This window comes from Diadema setosum, chromosome 14 (assembly GCF_964275005.1).
Source record: "Diadema setosum chromosome 14, eeDiaSeto1, whole genome shotgun sequence".
NCBI lineage: Eukaryota > Metazoa > Echinodermata > Echinoidea > Diadematoida > Diadematidae > Diadema > Diadema setosum.
Window position 1 is genome coordinate 31,179,787 of NC_092698.1, and position 17,290 is coordinate 31,197,076.

At 37.3% G+C, this 17,290-nt stretch overlaps 1 protein-coding gene and 3 non-coding genes across 5 annotated transcripts; all 4 read left to right on the top strand.

Annotated features, from left to right (window-relative positions):
* The first annotated feature begins 1,031 nt into the window (after nt 1-1,031).
* Nucleotides 1,032-16,170, top strand: LOC140237494 (eIF5-mimic protein 1-like). Of its 2 annotated transcripts, none has more exons than XM_072317420.1 (15): nt 1,032-1,098; nt 2,920-2,989; nt 3,475-3,651; nt 4,989-5,098; nt 6,010-6,075; nt 6,784-6,919; nt 7,555-7,664; nt 8,884-8,970; nt 10,326-10,409; nt 10,972-11,037; nt 11,674-11,754; nt 12,213-12,284; nt 12,839-12,905; nt 13,644-13,766; nt 14,941-16,170. In XM_072317420.1, the coding sequence occupies exons 2-15, from the start codon at nt 2,929-2,931 to the stop codon at nt 14,973-14,975; spliced, it is 1,275 nt and encodes a 424-aa protein (XP_072173521.1). In that variant the 5' UTR covers nt 1,032-1,098; nt 2,920-2,928; the 3' UTR covers nt 14,976-16,170. The 2 variants fall into 2 exon arrangements, with proteins under 2 accessions (XP_072173521.1, XP_072173522.1); XM_072317421.1 differs by having other exon boundaries at nt 1,074-1,160.
* On the top strand, nt 3,701-3,772 carry LOC140238392 (small nucleolar RNA SNORD57). The gene has a single exon (XR_011901902.1). It is a non-coding gene; the product is annotated as a small nucleolar RNA SNORD57 (small nucleolar RNA).
* On the top strand, nt 6,553-6,623 carry LOC140238393 (small nucleolar RNA SNORD57). Its single transcript, XR_011901903.1, has one exon. It is a non-coding gene; the product is annotated as a small nucleolar RNA SNORD57 (small nucleolar RNA).
* On the top strand, nt 8,586-8,664 carry LOC140238394 (small nucleolar RNA SNORD57). Its single transcript, XR_011901904.1, has one exon. It is a non-coding gene; the product is annotated as a small nucleolar RNA SNORD57 (small nucleolar RNA).
* Nucleotides 16,171-17,290: the final 1,120 nt, after the last annotated feature.

The following is a 17,290-nucleotide window of genomic DNA, read 5'->3' on the forward strand; positions in this document are numbered from 1 at the left end:
AAGTCAAGTGCTCTTTTAGTATGCGAAAAAAGTGAAAATGTGTTTAATTTTCTTTATATTTTCTTTATACTGTTGTACTCATAATATCACGAGCCTTAGCAGTCTCCTCATCCAGCGGTTCCAACACAAAAATTTTAAAATTTCATAACTTTTGCATCGATTGTCCAATTTTACTCAAACTTTCACTGATGTGTTCTACTAATATTGCTGCATTCTCTTAACCCTTGTGTTTATGAAGGTGAACTTGTCCTTTAAAATTTCCGATTTGCCTGTTTTGTTACATCTACTTTGTCTAATTATCAATCTCGCAGCTGAAAGAGTGAGCTAATGGTGGTATATCCGCATTATTTTTTTATTTTCCTGATTATCGCTGAAAGGGACTTCCTGATTATCGAGTTGTAGCCTTTGGCTGTTCTTTTACTATTTCTCTTTCTTCTTTTTGCTTTTCCATCTGTTCAGCACAGCGTGTGAGCGCGGAACGATGCTTTTCCAAGAACTTCCTGGTTTACTCACATTAGTAGGAGGACACGACGTGGGATGTTGCACCTGAAAGTTGCAATACTAGTATGACGTTACATACACTTCCGGTTAACAAAACAATACACGAATGGGCCCGACGTGTGTGTGAGCACATTTTGATTCACTAGCTAACAAAGAGTGAGAATTTTTTCTACATGTAAAAAGCAATGTTCCATAAAATCTGATATTAAAAAATAGTATTTAAATTTCACATTTTTTTTATAACCCAAATATTTGTTTATGAATTGAAATAAAAATCTAATTTTTGGATGAGACACATGATACATTCTTAAATACGGGGTCTTACTCTATATGAAATATCGGTATAAGCTCATTTCGTCATAATAAAAAATATGTTGACAAAAAAAGTGAAAATTCTTAAAATGCTAGTAGTTCCATGCACGAAATCTATTCAATATTATGAATGAATGACTCATAATTATGTATATTAAATCACACAAAGTTATAAACATCAAATTTTATCTATTTTGTGACATGCTTTGAATCATAGGTCTTCCACCCCCGTTCAGCTAATGAACCTGTTGTGACCTGATATTTCTGCAAGTACAGAGGATTCGCGTAAGTTTGTCTTCAATATCTGTACATTTTACTGCACACAGCTGTCAGAAGTAGAGACTTGTGTACGTAGACTGGAAGATTTTGATTATTTTATTCGAAATATGTACGTATGTTTGTGTTTATCCTGAAGGAATTATTCGAAATAAGTGTTATATGGCACGAGTGAGGAAGGGTGGGTAGGCGTTATGAACGTGATGGTGAGCTACACGTTGTACGTGCATGAAGTATTGTCCACAACGGTGTGCTGCCTCGGTCATGTCGTGCAGTGCGTGCGTGCAAATGCGTGTGGTGGGTTACTACTGTACTACACTTGTAAATGTGTGGATATGGTCGAATGGCAATGCAAGTAGTCTAAATAGTAATGGTCCACGGCGGCACGGCCCGGGTATTGAATGAAGTTGAGAGTGAATTGAGCGACTGAGACAAAGTGAACTGGCTAGCAGCTGCCGTGCCGCCGTGATTTGGTTTGATGGAAAACATCCAAAAAGTGCAATAATCTCAATTCTCATGATATACATTTGACCAAAAGATCGATCTGTAGACTATCTATCTGGTCGTCGTGGCCAGGGATATGTTCCGCAGAGATGAGACCAGATGGAGACTGCGCTGTGTTTGGCTTCACTGTCACAGAATCTCCTTGCGGAGGAGAGCTGATTAAGTCAGAAAAATAAAAGACCCCTCTTCTGTCTAGATATAAATGTAACCAGACTGTTAAGTGTATGATAAGATCAAATTTTTGTATGTTGCATGCCATCTCTCGAGTGTGTGGTGGATAATTTACTGATATGGCCAGAAACAGGTGGGCACAAAACCAGAGCATTAAATTCATTTGTAACATTTTTAGAAACTAAAAATCTTACACTAACATTAAACAAGATTCCTTGGCCAAAACTCGACCACACGCAAAAGCATGGGTTTTACACGGGCAGGCGGTCAAAGGAATTAGGTTTTTATAGGTGGCTTGCTTCTTTTATTTTTTTTCAATAGAATGTTAATTTAAATTGAATGTAATTGTAAAGAGCAGCTCACCCAGTCGCTTGTTCGAAAAGAGTCAGTTGGAACAGTGTAATTTTTTTGTCCTGTAATGTCATATTGACATTTAATATTTGATATTATTAGCAATATTTCATTCAATTACTCTTTTTTTTTACACTAGGAAAACAATTTAGAGTGGATTTACATGTAGCTGCTGTAATTTGTGAATGAGGGTACATATTTCTTTAAAAAAAAAAGGATAGCAAGTTCTGAAGGATTCTAACAAACAAACATCGGCGATCAACTTTATGAGAGCGTTACAGTCTGTATGGTTGAATTGTAGATGGCTTACTGTGCCATCAATCTATCCTGCCAAATATACAGTGCTTTTGCAATCATTCTTTACTTAACTAGAAGTCTAGTGCAGAAATCAAGATTCCCATGCTATGATATTCCACATGTACAGTGGGGACCCACAGCCTACTTGTGTAGTTGTGATGCAATCATGTACAACAATGTATGCGGCTTACTGTAGAACGAGGAATGTTTGTATGCATTTTGATCTTGCAAATTTTGCGAGCAGCAACATTCGCAAACTTAAAATTCACGCCAAAGTTCTTCCATACTCAATGTACATTGGATGTCGGTGGCAAGTCGCGAAAATTTCATGCTGCGAGAAAGGCTGTCGGCTCCAATTCGCAAAATTTTCATGCCGGAATATATTGTGTTTTACAGTACAGTACATGTTCCATCATCTCAACTAGTTTTAGTACATTACAAATCTGTCAAAGCAGTGTTAGGTTTTTTAACCTTGACCTAATAAACTTGCATTGCATTCTCTTTCAGAAAAACTTTATGAGTCAAAAGGAGCAAAAGCCTACGCTCACGGGCCAGCGAACTCGGACCCGAAAGAGGGGTATGTACATTGTCTAGATCTGGATATGGATGAATACGCTGAAAAACTCTGAATAGAGTATCACTTGTATTGTAATTTGTATTAATGAAGAATGTAATTTCAAGCTTAATTGATCATTTAACATGTTAATATTCAAGAGAATTTACAGTGTGCATTTGTGGACTTTTAACGTCATAATTTTTTTTTTTTTTTTTTGCATATTATGTACTTGAGACAGTACTGGAGAGAATATGTACACATTGACATACAATATTGTAGATGTATTCAAAGTTTCCAACTAAAGCTCATACTTGTACAATTAACATCAATGGCTAAACATTGCAAGCATTGTTTCAAGTCGTAGCTGTGGGATAGAAAAATTGGAAACTAAGTGTTTCTATCCATTCTGCATAATTGCAAGTTGAGATGGATTTGTCTTGGTGACAACTTAAATTTCATTTAAGATTGACTAACAGATGTTGTATCATGCGTTCTGTTTCTTGCAGATGAAAAAGAGAAATACGACCCAATCGGGTTCCGCGATAACATCCTGCAAGGTCTTAACGACGCAGGCACCGACTTGGAACAAGTTTCCAAATTCTTGGATGGCGCAGGTTCTAAGTTGAACTACCGGTCCTATGCTGAAACACTCTTTGACATTTTGTTTGCTGGTGGAATCCTGGGTAGGTGCATTTGTTGTTATCACATTCAGAATGTGAAGAGGTATGGAAGCCCAGATGATGTTTCCCATTGAACCTGACTCAGCGCAATGGAGGCTAAAAACTGATTTAATGAGACTGATGGGATCTTTGCCCTGCAGTACCACTCAGTGGTCTGTAGTATGTGTGTGTGTGTGTAAATTCTATGTGCTTTACTTTGTGCTTTAGTACTTAGTGTACTTTTAAATTTCAAGCACTGTACTTTGTCAGTTGCTGTCTAATAGTGATAATTATGAAAAATATTGCTTGGAAAGATGATTGAAGATAAGATACAAACAAGGAAATTATATGGGGCAAAGACATTGAGTAAGTTACTGAACTACAAATGTTTTGTGCAGCTCACCCAACGATGTCAGTATACAATGCGTGTACTGTACTTTTCCCTTATGATCTCTTTGTAATCCAGTTACGAATGTATGGCAATTCGTGTTAAGTGCTGAATACTTATGTTTCCAAGTTCATGTTTTCTTTCACCAGAATACACTGTTTTCTTGTAAGGCTCTTTGTAATCATGATATCCAAGACAGTAAGCTTGTACTTACATAAAATAAATACAGTCAAACCCGTCTATAGTGGCCACCCAAGGGAAACGGAAAAGGTGGCCGTTATATACAGGTGGCCGCTATAGACAGGTAATCAAACTTTTCTGCACATTGCTTACATGTACATGTATCATCGTTGTATCCGTACATGTATTGTACATGTATGTGTGTACGTATGCACACACCGTGTGTTTCGTGCATTTAACCATGCCGGTGTAGATTATGAAATTATTGCACAGTAGTATGTGTTTTGTCGTGAAGAAAGCTTTACTCTAGTGCATCATTATGACTAAATGAGGGATGAATGCTGCAGTGGCGATCACTGAACCTTGCCCGCTCGGCTACAAAGCAGAAAAACACGCTAAATTATCGGCTCAGCTACGGCTCCATTGGATTTTTGGCTGCTATAGACAGGTTAAAATCTACCACAGGAAACAAAATCTGTGGCCGCTGGCCATGTTAGACAGGTGGTCGCTATACACAGGGTCTTTAACATGGCTTTTCTCTCGGGGGGATTTTTCAGTGGCCGCTATAGACGGGTGGTCACTATAGACAGGTGGCCGCTAAGGCAGGTTTGACTGTACAGGCTGATGGAGGTTTACAAATGTTGACATCTCCTGACATTGTTGAACTTACTTCATTAAAAGACATTTGCACATTAATTGTTTCTTCAGGTAAATGTCATACTCCTTCATGCAATTTTTAACCAACAAATGTTCATACTTATTTTACCCACCATTACCTGTGCAACCATGACAGCCCCTGGAGGATCAGTAGTTGAAGACTCTGATAAGACCAAGGTCTGCCGCAGCGAAGTCTGCGTGTTCACCACCGAAGACAATGCCCAGGCTATGCAAAACTTTGGTGAGGTAAGTTGTCGCTTTGAGTCATGGGAGCACAGTAGAAGTTTGCATGTGTAGATAGCATTTGCTTCAGAAAATCAAATGTAGGTTAAAGCCAATCATTGTTATTCAAACATGTTCATAATTTTACATGTGTAGCTGAAATATACCAAAAAATTACACACAAATGCACAACTTTAATCAAACAATCTTTCACTTTGGATATGGCTGGTACTGTGCAGTGAATGTAATGTGCAAAGTAGTCCCCACGAGTGATTCTACTTGACATTGAATATGTAGATTTTAAGCAGTGTATTGGGGAAGCTCATGCTTTCATAATGAAGTCTAACTTTTACATGTCGTATCTAGAAAGAGATACAAATAGTGTTGTATCACTGAGGCCCATAAGAGACATGATAGATGCGGTCAGACTGGCAAAAGATAGAAGAGTTTAAGATCGCGAAGTCTTTGCATTTGCAATCTTTTTTCGTCCAGTCACACTGGCAGCAAAACTTCTCAATCTGTGGGTCGAGAAGTTTGGGTCACTAGTGCGCGTTTGTAAGGAGAAAAAAAAAAGTATGCTGTCTGATGGCTAGTTATTGTGAAGTAACAATGAACACCTGTGCATCACAATGGCTTCGGAGGCACCGCCCACAAACATGGACTGGTCATGTTGCAAAGATCGCAAAGTATCAGTAGTGGTCACACACTAGTGGAAAAATATCTTAACGTTTGGCAGGGATGGGGGAAATATCCTCGATTGGAGTGGGCAGTTTCGCGAGAAGTTACGCAGGAAATTTGCAATCACACTGGCAAATCTGCAAGATCTTGAACTTCTCAATCTTTTGCCAGTGTGACCATGGCTATTGAAAGCTCCCATCTTCAAGCTACAGTCATCGGTGGTTATACAAATGATTACTTGTCCTTTTGCATTTTAGGTGTTCAGCAAGCTGACTAGACGATACAAGTACCTCGAGAAGAAACTGCAAGATGAACTCCAGAAGGTGAGAATCGGGTTTTGATTACAGATTACAGAGCCTGCGATGACATTAAGCCACAAAATCCTGGCTCGCTTCATGACCAACATAGAACAACAGAAGCAAAATGAAAAAAAAAAAAAAAAAGAAGTCTTTTTTCCCTACTTTGCCTATCTTGAGTGTAGGAGCATTATGTTTAAATCTGCTGTAGTTGTCATTTACCCATGGTGTATTATCTGTTCACCTCACCAGCTTTACACCTCGCCATCCAACCAATATTTTAGGGTATCTGAATCGTCTTTTGTCAAAATGTTAGCATTTCTGATCTTTATCAAAATCATGACGTACTCCTTCAATCATGACTGCCATTAACACAACTTTGCTAGTGAAACAATACAAATTTTCAATTGACAAAACTTTTAAAGATGTAGATTTTAATGAGGGATATTATTCTGGTTTCTTATCAACTTCCAGTTAATTTGTGTATTCATGTGCAGTGTGCATCCCATGTGATGTTTCTCTTTAACCTGACATGTATCAATGGAGATTAAAATCTGATTTAATGAGACTGATGGGATAAATGCATTACCATGGAGAGAAGTAGAAGACTCAAAATACAGAGATGCAAACAGGCAGTCTTTAATTTAGAATACTGTTTAAAAGAGAGATTGAGACATAAAGCTCTACAAGATCTGTACTGAATACTGTGTTTCTTCACATTCTCTTTATGTGCAGATCCTCCTGTTCCTCAAAGGGTTCTCAGAGATTGAGCGTAAGAAGGTAGCCATGATTACTGGTGTCCTCCAGGCCAGAAACTTGGTGGATGCCAAATGCCTTACCAGCCTCTTCAATGACCATCTTGTCAAAGATGGTGAGTTTCTGCATGTTACTTTGCATTCATAATTATTTTTTGCAACTTGAAAACTTGTCATCGGGGTGAATGTGCAATGAGGACTTGCCCACTATGAAGAATGTTGAATGTAGAGATTGAGCGCCATGTTATGAGAGGAACAACAAATCCAATTTGTCACAAACCAAACTCAATGGGGTGGATTGGCCACATTTTTTCATTTAAAATGTCTTTGAATATGAGAGGGTTGTGCAATAGATTCTTTCATTATATCTTGAAAAATAAGCTTTTTGTATTGAAATCTCGCCTGTACTATAAAGTGAAAGAAAGTTAGAAAGTTTATTGATATTTGATATTCCATTCATGTTTGTCTTGGCGCTAGTAATGGAAATATTAAGCTCTTTTCAATGGAATGAACAGTGAAGGTGTTGCTCGATTATTTCTCTGCCCAGAGATGACCAGTGTGTCAATAGATCATTTACCATAGCTAAATAAGTATTCTTAAAATACATTATCTTATTCCCAATAACCTGTAGACTATCAGTCTGTTTGTTATTCTGGACTGTGATAAATTATTCAGGTAGGATTACATCCATTTGTAGTATCTATACCCTAATCCATCTCACCCTGCGTGTTCCCATCTCCACACTTGACAGGCATTGCCTTACAGTTTGCTGTGGACATGTTCACTGTGTGGCTGGAGATGCGAGACATGAACAGCGTCATCGGAACACTCACCAAGGCGCAACTTGACAACAGACTGCTGGTATGCATTCACGTCTGTTATGTGTGCTGCCACTGACAGTACTGATTGTAGGAGCTGTAGCTTTCTTGTCTGCTCAGGGACCTCATCTTTCTGTTCTTTTTTTTTTTTCTTCTTTTTTTTTAAGGCTTGGCAGCTTTTTAGGTCCCACCAACCTGTAATTCTATGCTTGAGATTTTAAGCTTGTGCACGTTCCCCGAATGTTGTAATTATTTGAGTGCTGAAGAAATAGATGTGAACCTCAGAATGAAGTGGTGTAGATTCACTTTCTTTAGATAGTAGTTGCAATACTAGCAGTACTTATACACAAAAGGTTTTCTCTGCATCGCATGAAGGTGTAGCAGGTAGCACTTTTTAACCAGTTCAAGTGAACATGACTATATAAACCTCTTACATGATTAGTTATGAAAATTGCTGAGTACATGAGTGTAAACTTAATCTTGACATTTGCACACTGTACACTTTCAAGTATACATATGGCATATTTTCATTTGTTGGTTTGTTTGGGTAATGTAAGGTTATGAATGGATACTGTATAAGCTGTTATTTTTGCGAATCATAGTTGGATTGTGAATTCAACATCATGCGAAAATATTGACAGGCATTAGAGTAATGAATTTACATTAGCATTGGTGTCAATTCAAGAAAACAACATCTCGTGGAAATGTCTATGCCAGGACCTCATTCGCAAAAATATACGTGCGTGAAAACAACAGCTTATACAGTATACATCAAAAATCTTGTCCTCTAACTATATTTTAGTTCATGTGGAGTTGTGATAGATTAGCTATCTGGTAATTTCTTGCAATATTTCTCACATGGGAGGGAGGTGGGGAGAGTATAGGTTTCTTGCAGCATCAGAAATTGAAGGTGTACTGTAGGATGGGCATTATCATAGGGCCAATAATTGTGACTCTTGTTCATCCCAAATGATGTTCTCCTTTGACCTGACATCAGTGGCTGAAGGTCAACAAAAATAGAACTGATTTAATGAGGCTGATGGGATGCAAAAATTTAACAAAGTAAAGAATCAGGTTCGGTTTGCTGTGTTTTATTAGGAAACATGAAATTATGATTTTAAGTCGATATGTGAACAATATTGAAGGGCTAGAGTCAATATGCCTCAGATTACCAAGTTGCATATCTTTATATTCCACTGGCATCCAAATCTCAAGTCGTTTTTGGAATGACATACGAGGCTATTTTCTCTTTCGGCATCTAGGAACTCATGCCAGTTTCCAAGAGGAGTGAAGCCAACTTTGAGCACATCTTCAGTGAAGCTGGCCTGACGGATATCGCAAACTACCAGGTAATAAATCTCTGCTGCATTCTCTCTTTTTCACAATGTGTACACTATAAAACCAGAAACATTGGCAGCCACACAAAACTTTCATGAATTACTAACCATAAAATTATGATAATACTGCATTTGCGGGATTGTGTAGGCAAAAACTTGCATGCATTTTACTCTTGTGAACCTTGACAGTGGGTTGGACATTTTTAGGAGACTGTAAAGACTACTCATATCCTGTGTGATGCTTGCATGTCAAATATAGTAACTTCTCTTGTAAAGTTCGTGAAGGTTTATTAATATGTCTTACTTTAATTGCAGCATTGTCTTGAATGAAGTAGAGTTTACTTTTTAAGTATATATGTCTGAAATCTTTGTGCATGTGTTGTGCTGTTAACACCAGAAGAAGGCATTTAGTTGAAAGAAATTACTATTACGTAAGTGGGATATGACAGAGATTTATTGTGCTGAAACATAAGGGCCTATAGTGCAGAGTATTAAAACATCACCAGAAGTAATGTTGATCGCTTAGTTTTCTCACAAGTGGATTTGAGAGGCTTAGAAATGAAACGTTATGCACAATACTACATGCAAGCTGAAATTGCCCCATTTATTTTGTTCTGGGTGTCCTATTTTCTCATGGAGAGGTCTTGTTCAAGTCTTAAGTGATGTATCTAGAGCCTTGACTTGTAATGTGGAAGTCACTTGTGACTGATTTAATCTGATAAGACTTGAATCATGCCATGAGAAAAGGAACACGATAAGATAAACAAGATAATTTTCTGTGTACAAAACAAGATAATTTTCTGTGTATGACGACATGGCATAATCTTTAATGTAAGTTGGGTTTTTTTTTCTGTGATTTAAACAGTGTTATTCATCTTGTTGACTAATGTTCTGAAGTACATCCAAACCTGTCTATAGCAACCACCCCAAGGGAGACGATGAAAGTGGCTGTTGAAGACAGGGTGGTTATTATGGCTTTTCTCTTGGGGGGGGAATTGGGTTTAGTGGTCGCATACGACAGGTGGTCACTATAGACAGTGGTCGCTATAGACAGGTTCGACTGTAGTAGCTTTTTAGAAATACAACCTTATCACTTCTAACACTTGCTTTATAGTGAAGATTCACTTAATACAAATATGCTTGTACTTTCTTGACATAATTAGGTATCCAATGTTTCCGTTGTTAAAAGAATTGAAACAGCACATTATTTTTGCAGTTTCATGAAATGATAACATCTATTTTATTATCCACATGAAGTTAAGAACATTTTGCTAATTACCCTTTCATGGAGTCTGGAATCCAAAATGACCTTTATGTGGCATGTTTGTTTTTTGTTTTTGTTTTTTCCTCTCGTGATGTACCACTAGCGTGCAAGAGCTCATGCTGAAAGCAAAAAGGAACTGTACCAAGAACTGTCTGAGATCATCCATGACACTGGAGACATCAAAGAGGTAATACAATCAAATCTGAAGAGAAAGAGTAATAGCTTCTTCTTCTTAAAGGAATGTGAGCCATGGATTAAATTTTGCATCTTGCTGTCTCAAGGTTTTGGAAAATAAAGTGATCATCATTCCCTGACCTTCAGCAACATTTCACCCTTCTGTTTCCTCCAGAAAAAGAAAGGAAAAGAAATTATAATGTATGAATCATTTCATTGACACATTACCTTGAAAGTAAATTTTACACCGAAGCATACTTGGCTGGCCTATTAGCCGTCATCTGTAGTTGCTGAACTAGTATTATTTCTGCTAGTTGAGCTTACTGAGAAGTAGCCATTCGTAAGGGCTTTGTCATTACTAATGTGCTGTTTTGTAATGTGCTGTATGCTGTATGTAATTGTGGGATGTCTTGCGAAATAGTTCATTATCACATAGATCTTCAAATTGCTTGTTATTAAGTAGACTGGATCTAATTCGTAGTAAAGTCTGAAGATGGATTTATGGTCACCAGTACATGAGATTTCAAAGGATGACTGGGTATTGACACTTCATGTAATAAATCTTTTTGTCACAGATGGAGAACACTATCGTGGACACGATGAAGAAGAACGGATTCACTGGCAAGGACATCATTGGTGTTGTGAGTATCTTCTCCCAAATGTTTTATGGTAGTGTGCCCAAAGCAAGAATGCCATGTCTCAAATTTAATTACTGCTAGTTTGATCTTTGAGCTTTGAATGAGGGGCTGTTACTATGCAGAATATGTCCTGGACTATGAATCACAAGGTTCATGGTTTGATTCGTCTGTCTGCAGCGGTTGTGCCCCTAGACAAGGCACTGCATCATCATTGCGCAGTCCTGTAGAGGCAACTTAAAGCTGTTGGTCCTGTGGTTGCCTGCCTACAAGCATTCATTGTCTCTTTTAGTGGTCACATGAAACAAATGAAATAATTCATTGATAATTCATTGATTCATTTCTTGATTTCTCTCCTACAGATAGTTGTGCTTGTACGTGATTAAGGAATTGCCAAATGTGTTCACTTTTGATCATTAAAAAAAAAGATATGTATTATAATTGTTTGCTAGATTTGTATTTATTCAAATGAGGTTAAGTGGGTATCTGCTTGTGTTCTTATTCAGGTCCTGAAAATGTTATTTGACTGTTTGGAGAGATAGGTAATTAAAGAGGAAGTGATAAAAGCTCCTGATGCCAATGTAGTGTTTGAGTACATCTGTGTTCATAGCAATTAACAAAGTATTTCTTGCCCCTATCCAGGTATTCAAAGTGGTGATGAACTCCAATGAATGGCCCAAGAAGGAGGATCTGGTTCCTGAACAAGTTGGACGGTGTTTCAAGGTCTGTGTTTTTTGCTTAAAGCACAAATTTTACTGTAGAATCCCCTCTTGTATGTGTTTAAGTGTATTCGAAGTGCATTAGTTGCAACTCAAAACTCTTTTTTCACCTTCGATAACCAAGCTGTGAGGCAGTGAAGTACCAGTGTGCAGCAGCATCAAACTTGTTTGTGATACGTAACTTCTTACATGGTAGCGATGGAATATTACCATTTTATTCCTGCCAATTATGCAAGATTCCTGCTGGGAAGTTAAATGTGTTAATACAACTCTTCCCTTTCTCTTTATGATCAGAAAATCAACTTCAAGTAGGAAGTAGGTTTTCGTGTTAGATTTGCATTTTGAGTGCCAGAAGGCTTTGCAGGCATCACTAGGAAAATTTGTATGGAATGCAAAAATGATGAAATTCCCCATGAAACCTCAGTCATTGTGGTCTATGTTTGTGTTTGTTTGTGTTAACAGAAATACATACCTCTTCTCAAGACCTTGGTCACCCACAATCGCACAGAAGCTGAACTGCTGCTGAAGATGCAAGTAAGTTAAACGATCAAAATGCAGATTTTATAGGAATTTTCTCTTGGACGGAACCGAGTTCTTGAGATTGCACTTGCAGTGGATACATGTCATCTTGAGAAAGCAATGTTGTGGCAGATTTAAAAGAAAGAGAATTTAAAGTTATCAAGTGAAATATGAGGATTCTCAAGTTCTGTCATTTTTGATCAGTAGATGTGGGGATACTTTGATATGAAATTAGGTATTGATCACTGCTTTCATATGAGAGCACTGACAGAACATATCTTCAGATGAAGTCATGTCAATGATCCATGCCCATTCTGTAAATTTTGAGCTAGTCTCGAGCACTTGTGCTGACATTAGTATCGTTTGGTTTGTTATCCCCCCCCCCCCCCCCCCCCCCCCCCCCGTACAGAGAATCCAGTTGAATATGATTGAATATTACTTCTTGAAGGATGCATATAATGTATCATTGCCTTTGTAGTAAGAGGAGAATCCATAATACATTGTAGTGCATGCAGTTATCAGGTTACTTAATCACTCGACCCTGTTTTCTCTTCTTGCATGCATCATAGGAGTACTGTCATACCAACATTGTCATGCGCAAGGTCTTCACAAAGATGGTCACTTGGCTTTATCAAGGTAATATTCCGAGTGATGTTAGATCTTGTATTCATTACTGTAAAGTGTTAAAGGGTTAGTAGGGGCAAGGAGGTCCGCAGTGCATACAATTATGTGCTGTAGGATTTTCATCGTCATTCACTGTAATGCTGTGGAAGGAAGTTAACTTGATTGTGCGCAATGGAGTATAAATTTGAAAAGTTTGAATAACATTAAAATACTTAGGTAGGAAAATGTGTAATAAATAGTGAGAAATGTAATATCAGCTAATGCCAGATCAATATAAACAATGTTTCCCTAATTGTATGCCATATTAGATGTGAAGTTTGACAATTTCTTTTCCCTATATGTTAACATTCAAGTGATCTTAGTTTAACCTTCAAACAACCAGTTGATTGTTTTGTAAGGTTAAAATCTTGTTGATAACTGGTTAAAATTCAATTATGTTGGTCAAATCATGTTTGTTTGTTTGTTTGTTTTTTTTAGGTTTTTTCAGTAAAACAATCGACTGATTGTATCAGGAATTTCCCCTTGTATCATATGGCAATTACTCTGTATGGATGAAGGCTTGTCTGTGTGTGTCTCATTGTCATGTAACAAGAGTGTGTCTTTCGCCTTGTACATGTAAGCTTTGATTACAATGAAAACCAAGGCGACACATAGTCATAGAGGAGGGTTCTACAGTGTCCAGTTTCAGGCCCTGAATTTCAGGGAATTTTGACTATTTGAAATACCCTTCTGTCTTTCACCGCTTTGCAGCTGACATTCTGTCTGAGGATGAGATTCTGAAGTGGTACAACAGCAACGATAACCCCAAGGGCAAGGCGCACTTCAAGGAACAGATGAAAAAGTTTGTCGAATGGCTCAATACTGCTGAAGAAGGTTTGTATGTGCTTCCTCTCAAAATTCAGGCAACACTATTAGCTTATGTGATATATTGCAGTGTTCAGCATGTGTCTTGCATTATGCATAATCCTTTTCACATTTCATCTCAATTTAAAACTGGTGACTGAATTTTGACTAAACATTAAAGGGATCGTATAGTTTTGGTTGAGACCTAATTTCAGGTTTCTAACATTTTTTGTGGAGATAATGAGAAACCTTGTATGAAATATGAAAGAACATGTAATTCCATGAGGGATTCAACGTTTATTTGATGAAAATTTGTTTTGAAATGGCTGAGATATCCAAAACAGAGCGATTCTAATAAAGTGTGGGACCCACATTTTGTTGCGATCGCTTTGTTTTACGTTGTTTTTGGATGTTTCAGTCATTCCAAACCTGATTTTCATCAAATAAACTTTGAATTCCTCTTAAAATGGTATGCTCTGTACTATTTCATAAGTGTTGTCTTGGTATCTCGCGAAAGGTTAAAGTCCAGTTCTCATCTCCACCAATACTGTACCATCCCTTTAATTAATGGAGAGAGGAGGTTATAGTTCGTACAAATGGTGGTGATGTCCCCCCATTGGCCCCAGGAGACCCCAAGAGTGTATCCCCCGAACCCCAAATTGGAAGTGTGTTGCCCAGCAGCCATACAGCAATCCCTAAATATAAACAGTTTTAATCTGAAATTTTTGAAATATATCATTTGCCTCGGGTGGAATGCCGTTAAGGTGAAGGGTGCTGCTCATGTCAGCGCAAGACCCATGGGGTTTCTTGTTTATTTGTTTATTTGTTTGATTGTTTTTTAAATGAAGGACAGTAATATTGTCCAACTTGATCTGGGAGAAAGGGCCATCATGAAGAATTCCTTGACCATGGCCAGTTAGAATAGGAGGAAATGATTCACTCATGCTAATGAGATAAAAGTTTATGCATATCAACATGCTTCTGTTTTGCATTTGCTGTCGAGCTTTCACTTATCTTACTAATCATTAGTTTGTCAGACTACGTGTATTTAGATGTTGATTTTTGTAATAGTTTACAGATCAGTGTAAGATATTTGAATGGTCATGATATCAATTTGTATTGTTCCATAGCTATTGATGTTTTTTCATTGTCTTTCATCTTTTGGAATAATTCTCTCTTCATTTTCAATTGTTTCCTCTTGCAGAGTCTGATGAAGAGGAAGAGGAAGAAGAAAAATAAGCTAGTGGAGATCACACATCTTCATGCCTTATTCCAGACTTCAATGTAGTGTTTTCTGTCTGATACAGTGGTAAATTTGGTCATGTCTGTATGTCTTTTGAAACTGTTGACAAGCAATCATTTTATCATCACTTGAATTGTTACAAGTTCACATCATGCTTTTTTTTCCTACGATATTCCGTTAAATCTCAACTCTACATTGTATAGACAGTCACTAACAAACGAAGAATATTGACCAGTCTATGATCATTTATTAGTTTATTGAAACAATATGCATACAACACTGAACCTCACCTGCAATTGTCTTAGTGCTATATATATGTAATCACATTTTCTGTTATACGTTGCTTTTTTAGGGGGTGGGGGTCGGATTGGATGTGTTGTGTGATTTCCAGGCAGAAAGTGGATTGCAAATTAAGAACTGATGTTCATGTTCACATGTATTATTACAGATAATTCGAGAGCAACTTACTTTTTATCTACGGTTGTGTTGACTGTCCAATAACTGATACTAAAGCAACTGTTGATTGGCCAGTGAAGAAATCCGCTTATAACTGATGTGTAGTAGGAATGGATGTTTGAATTCCTGGAATGCAAGTGATTTATGTTGTTAGATAAGAGTATAACTTAGAAACATCTAAAGAAATCTTGCAGCCAAACGGCTGTGGAAGTAGGAATAGATTTAATTTTATATACCGTGAATGCATGTTGCTATGATTTCAGAACCAACTGTGAATTGAACAATTGATTTTGATAAGACTTATATCAATGGTTGAACATCATACTTTTCTAGCAAGACTAACATCACCTCTGTACGAAAGTGTATCTAGTTTGTTTTTTTCGTCCGTAGTAAAACGTAGTTTGGTATAATGTGCTGCGATTGTAGCCACGTAGTGCAACTATTTGACTTCGCAATGGCAACCTGCAGAAATGTAATAGATGGTACTATTCTTGTATCATAGCTGAATATGTGTGTGAGAAGAGCTCTCAAGCCATTGCCCAAGCTCTCACTCCAATACTTATGTTTTGGCTTCACTTCTCTTATTATTTTTTTTATTGGTTTGTTTATTACTGAGTAAGGATTATAAGTTATGTCTATTATTAAAGATGCCAATTATGTCTGATAATGAGGGTTGGGCGGGGGAAACAATGATGAAGATTAAATTTATTGGAGGGAAAATTATTTTGATGTCAACACGCGGGCTACTTTGAAATCATTTGGAGTAATGCTGTCTTGTGTGGTGTGTGCTACAATCTGTTGAAATGCTCTTCAGTCCTTGGCCCTGTTACATAAACTAAAACAAATGATGCAGATCTAATATGTTTCAGATCTAGCATTTTCAGCCAGACAAAACTGAACATCTTTTTTTTTTTTTACTTGGTGTTGTTGCCGTCAATGAATATTAACATCTTATTTCAAACATACTTGTTTGAAATTATGGAACAGGGCTGATCAGACACTGTGATAGTGGGCCATTGAGATAGAATGTGCTGGCTTGTAAAACTAGAATTTTTTTTGTGTGCATTTTAATTTTGCAAATTTAGGGAAAGCCAAGATTGTGAAATTACGTGCCGCAAAAATTTCTTTCTCTGCAGTATTTGTGTGAATGAATGTATTTGTGCTTGTATCATCAAATATGGTATGCATTGTCCATGAATGTTTTGGTGTTTGTGTGTGTATAAGGGTTTTCAGATCTTGAATGAGTTGCATGAACAAGATATGTTTTTTCCATATTATAGAAAGTTTCCATGCGTGTACAAACACATGCATTCTACTATTCATACGGGAACTTTTACATTTTAAAGTGCATTCCGGTAAAAGCGAAATCAAATTCTCGTTACAACAATTAACAAATTCAGGTCCTAAAGTTATCTGCTATATATCTTTCTATTCTAAACTGTTTGGTTATAATGAAATTTTGATGGAACAAAAGAAAACCAATGGTCTTGATGACTTAATGGGAGTGCGCTGTACATGTACAACACATCTATCTGTGTCATGAGTATATCCTCAAGTTCCAGGGGTGATTGCAAGGCACTGTGACATATTCTGTGTACTTCAATGAACAAGTATAATATCGTCTGTTGAGAATGAGAAGGGCGTTAAGTGGTCGTGAACACTATGGGTTTAGTGGCAACTTAACGCCCTTATCATTCTCAGCCGACGATATTTGTGTTTTTGTTTGTTTGTTTGTTTGTTTTGTTTTGTTTTGTTTTGTTTTGTTTTGTTTTGTTTTGGTTTTTTTTTTGGGGGGGAAGGGGTGATTAACAAAGCAGTTGATGAAGGACATCAATTAGTTTACATACCTTACATG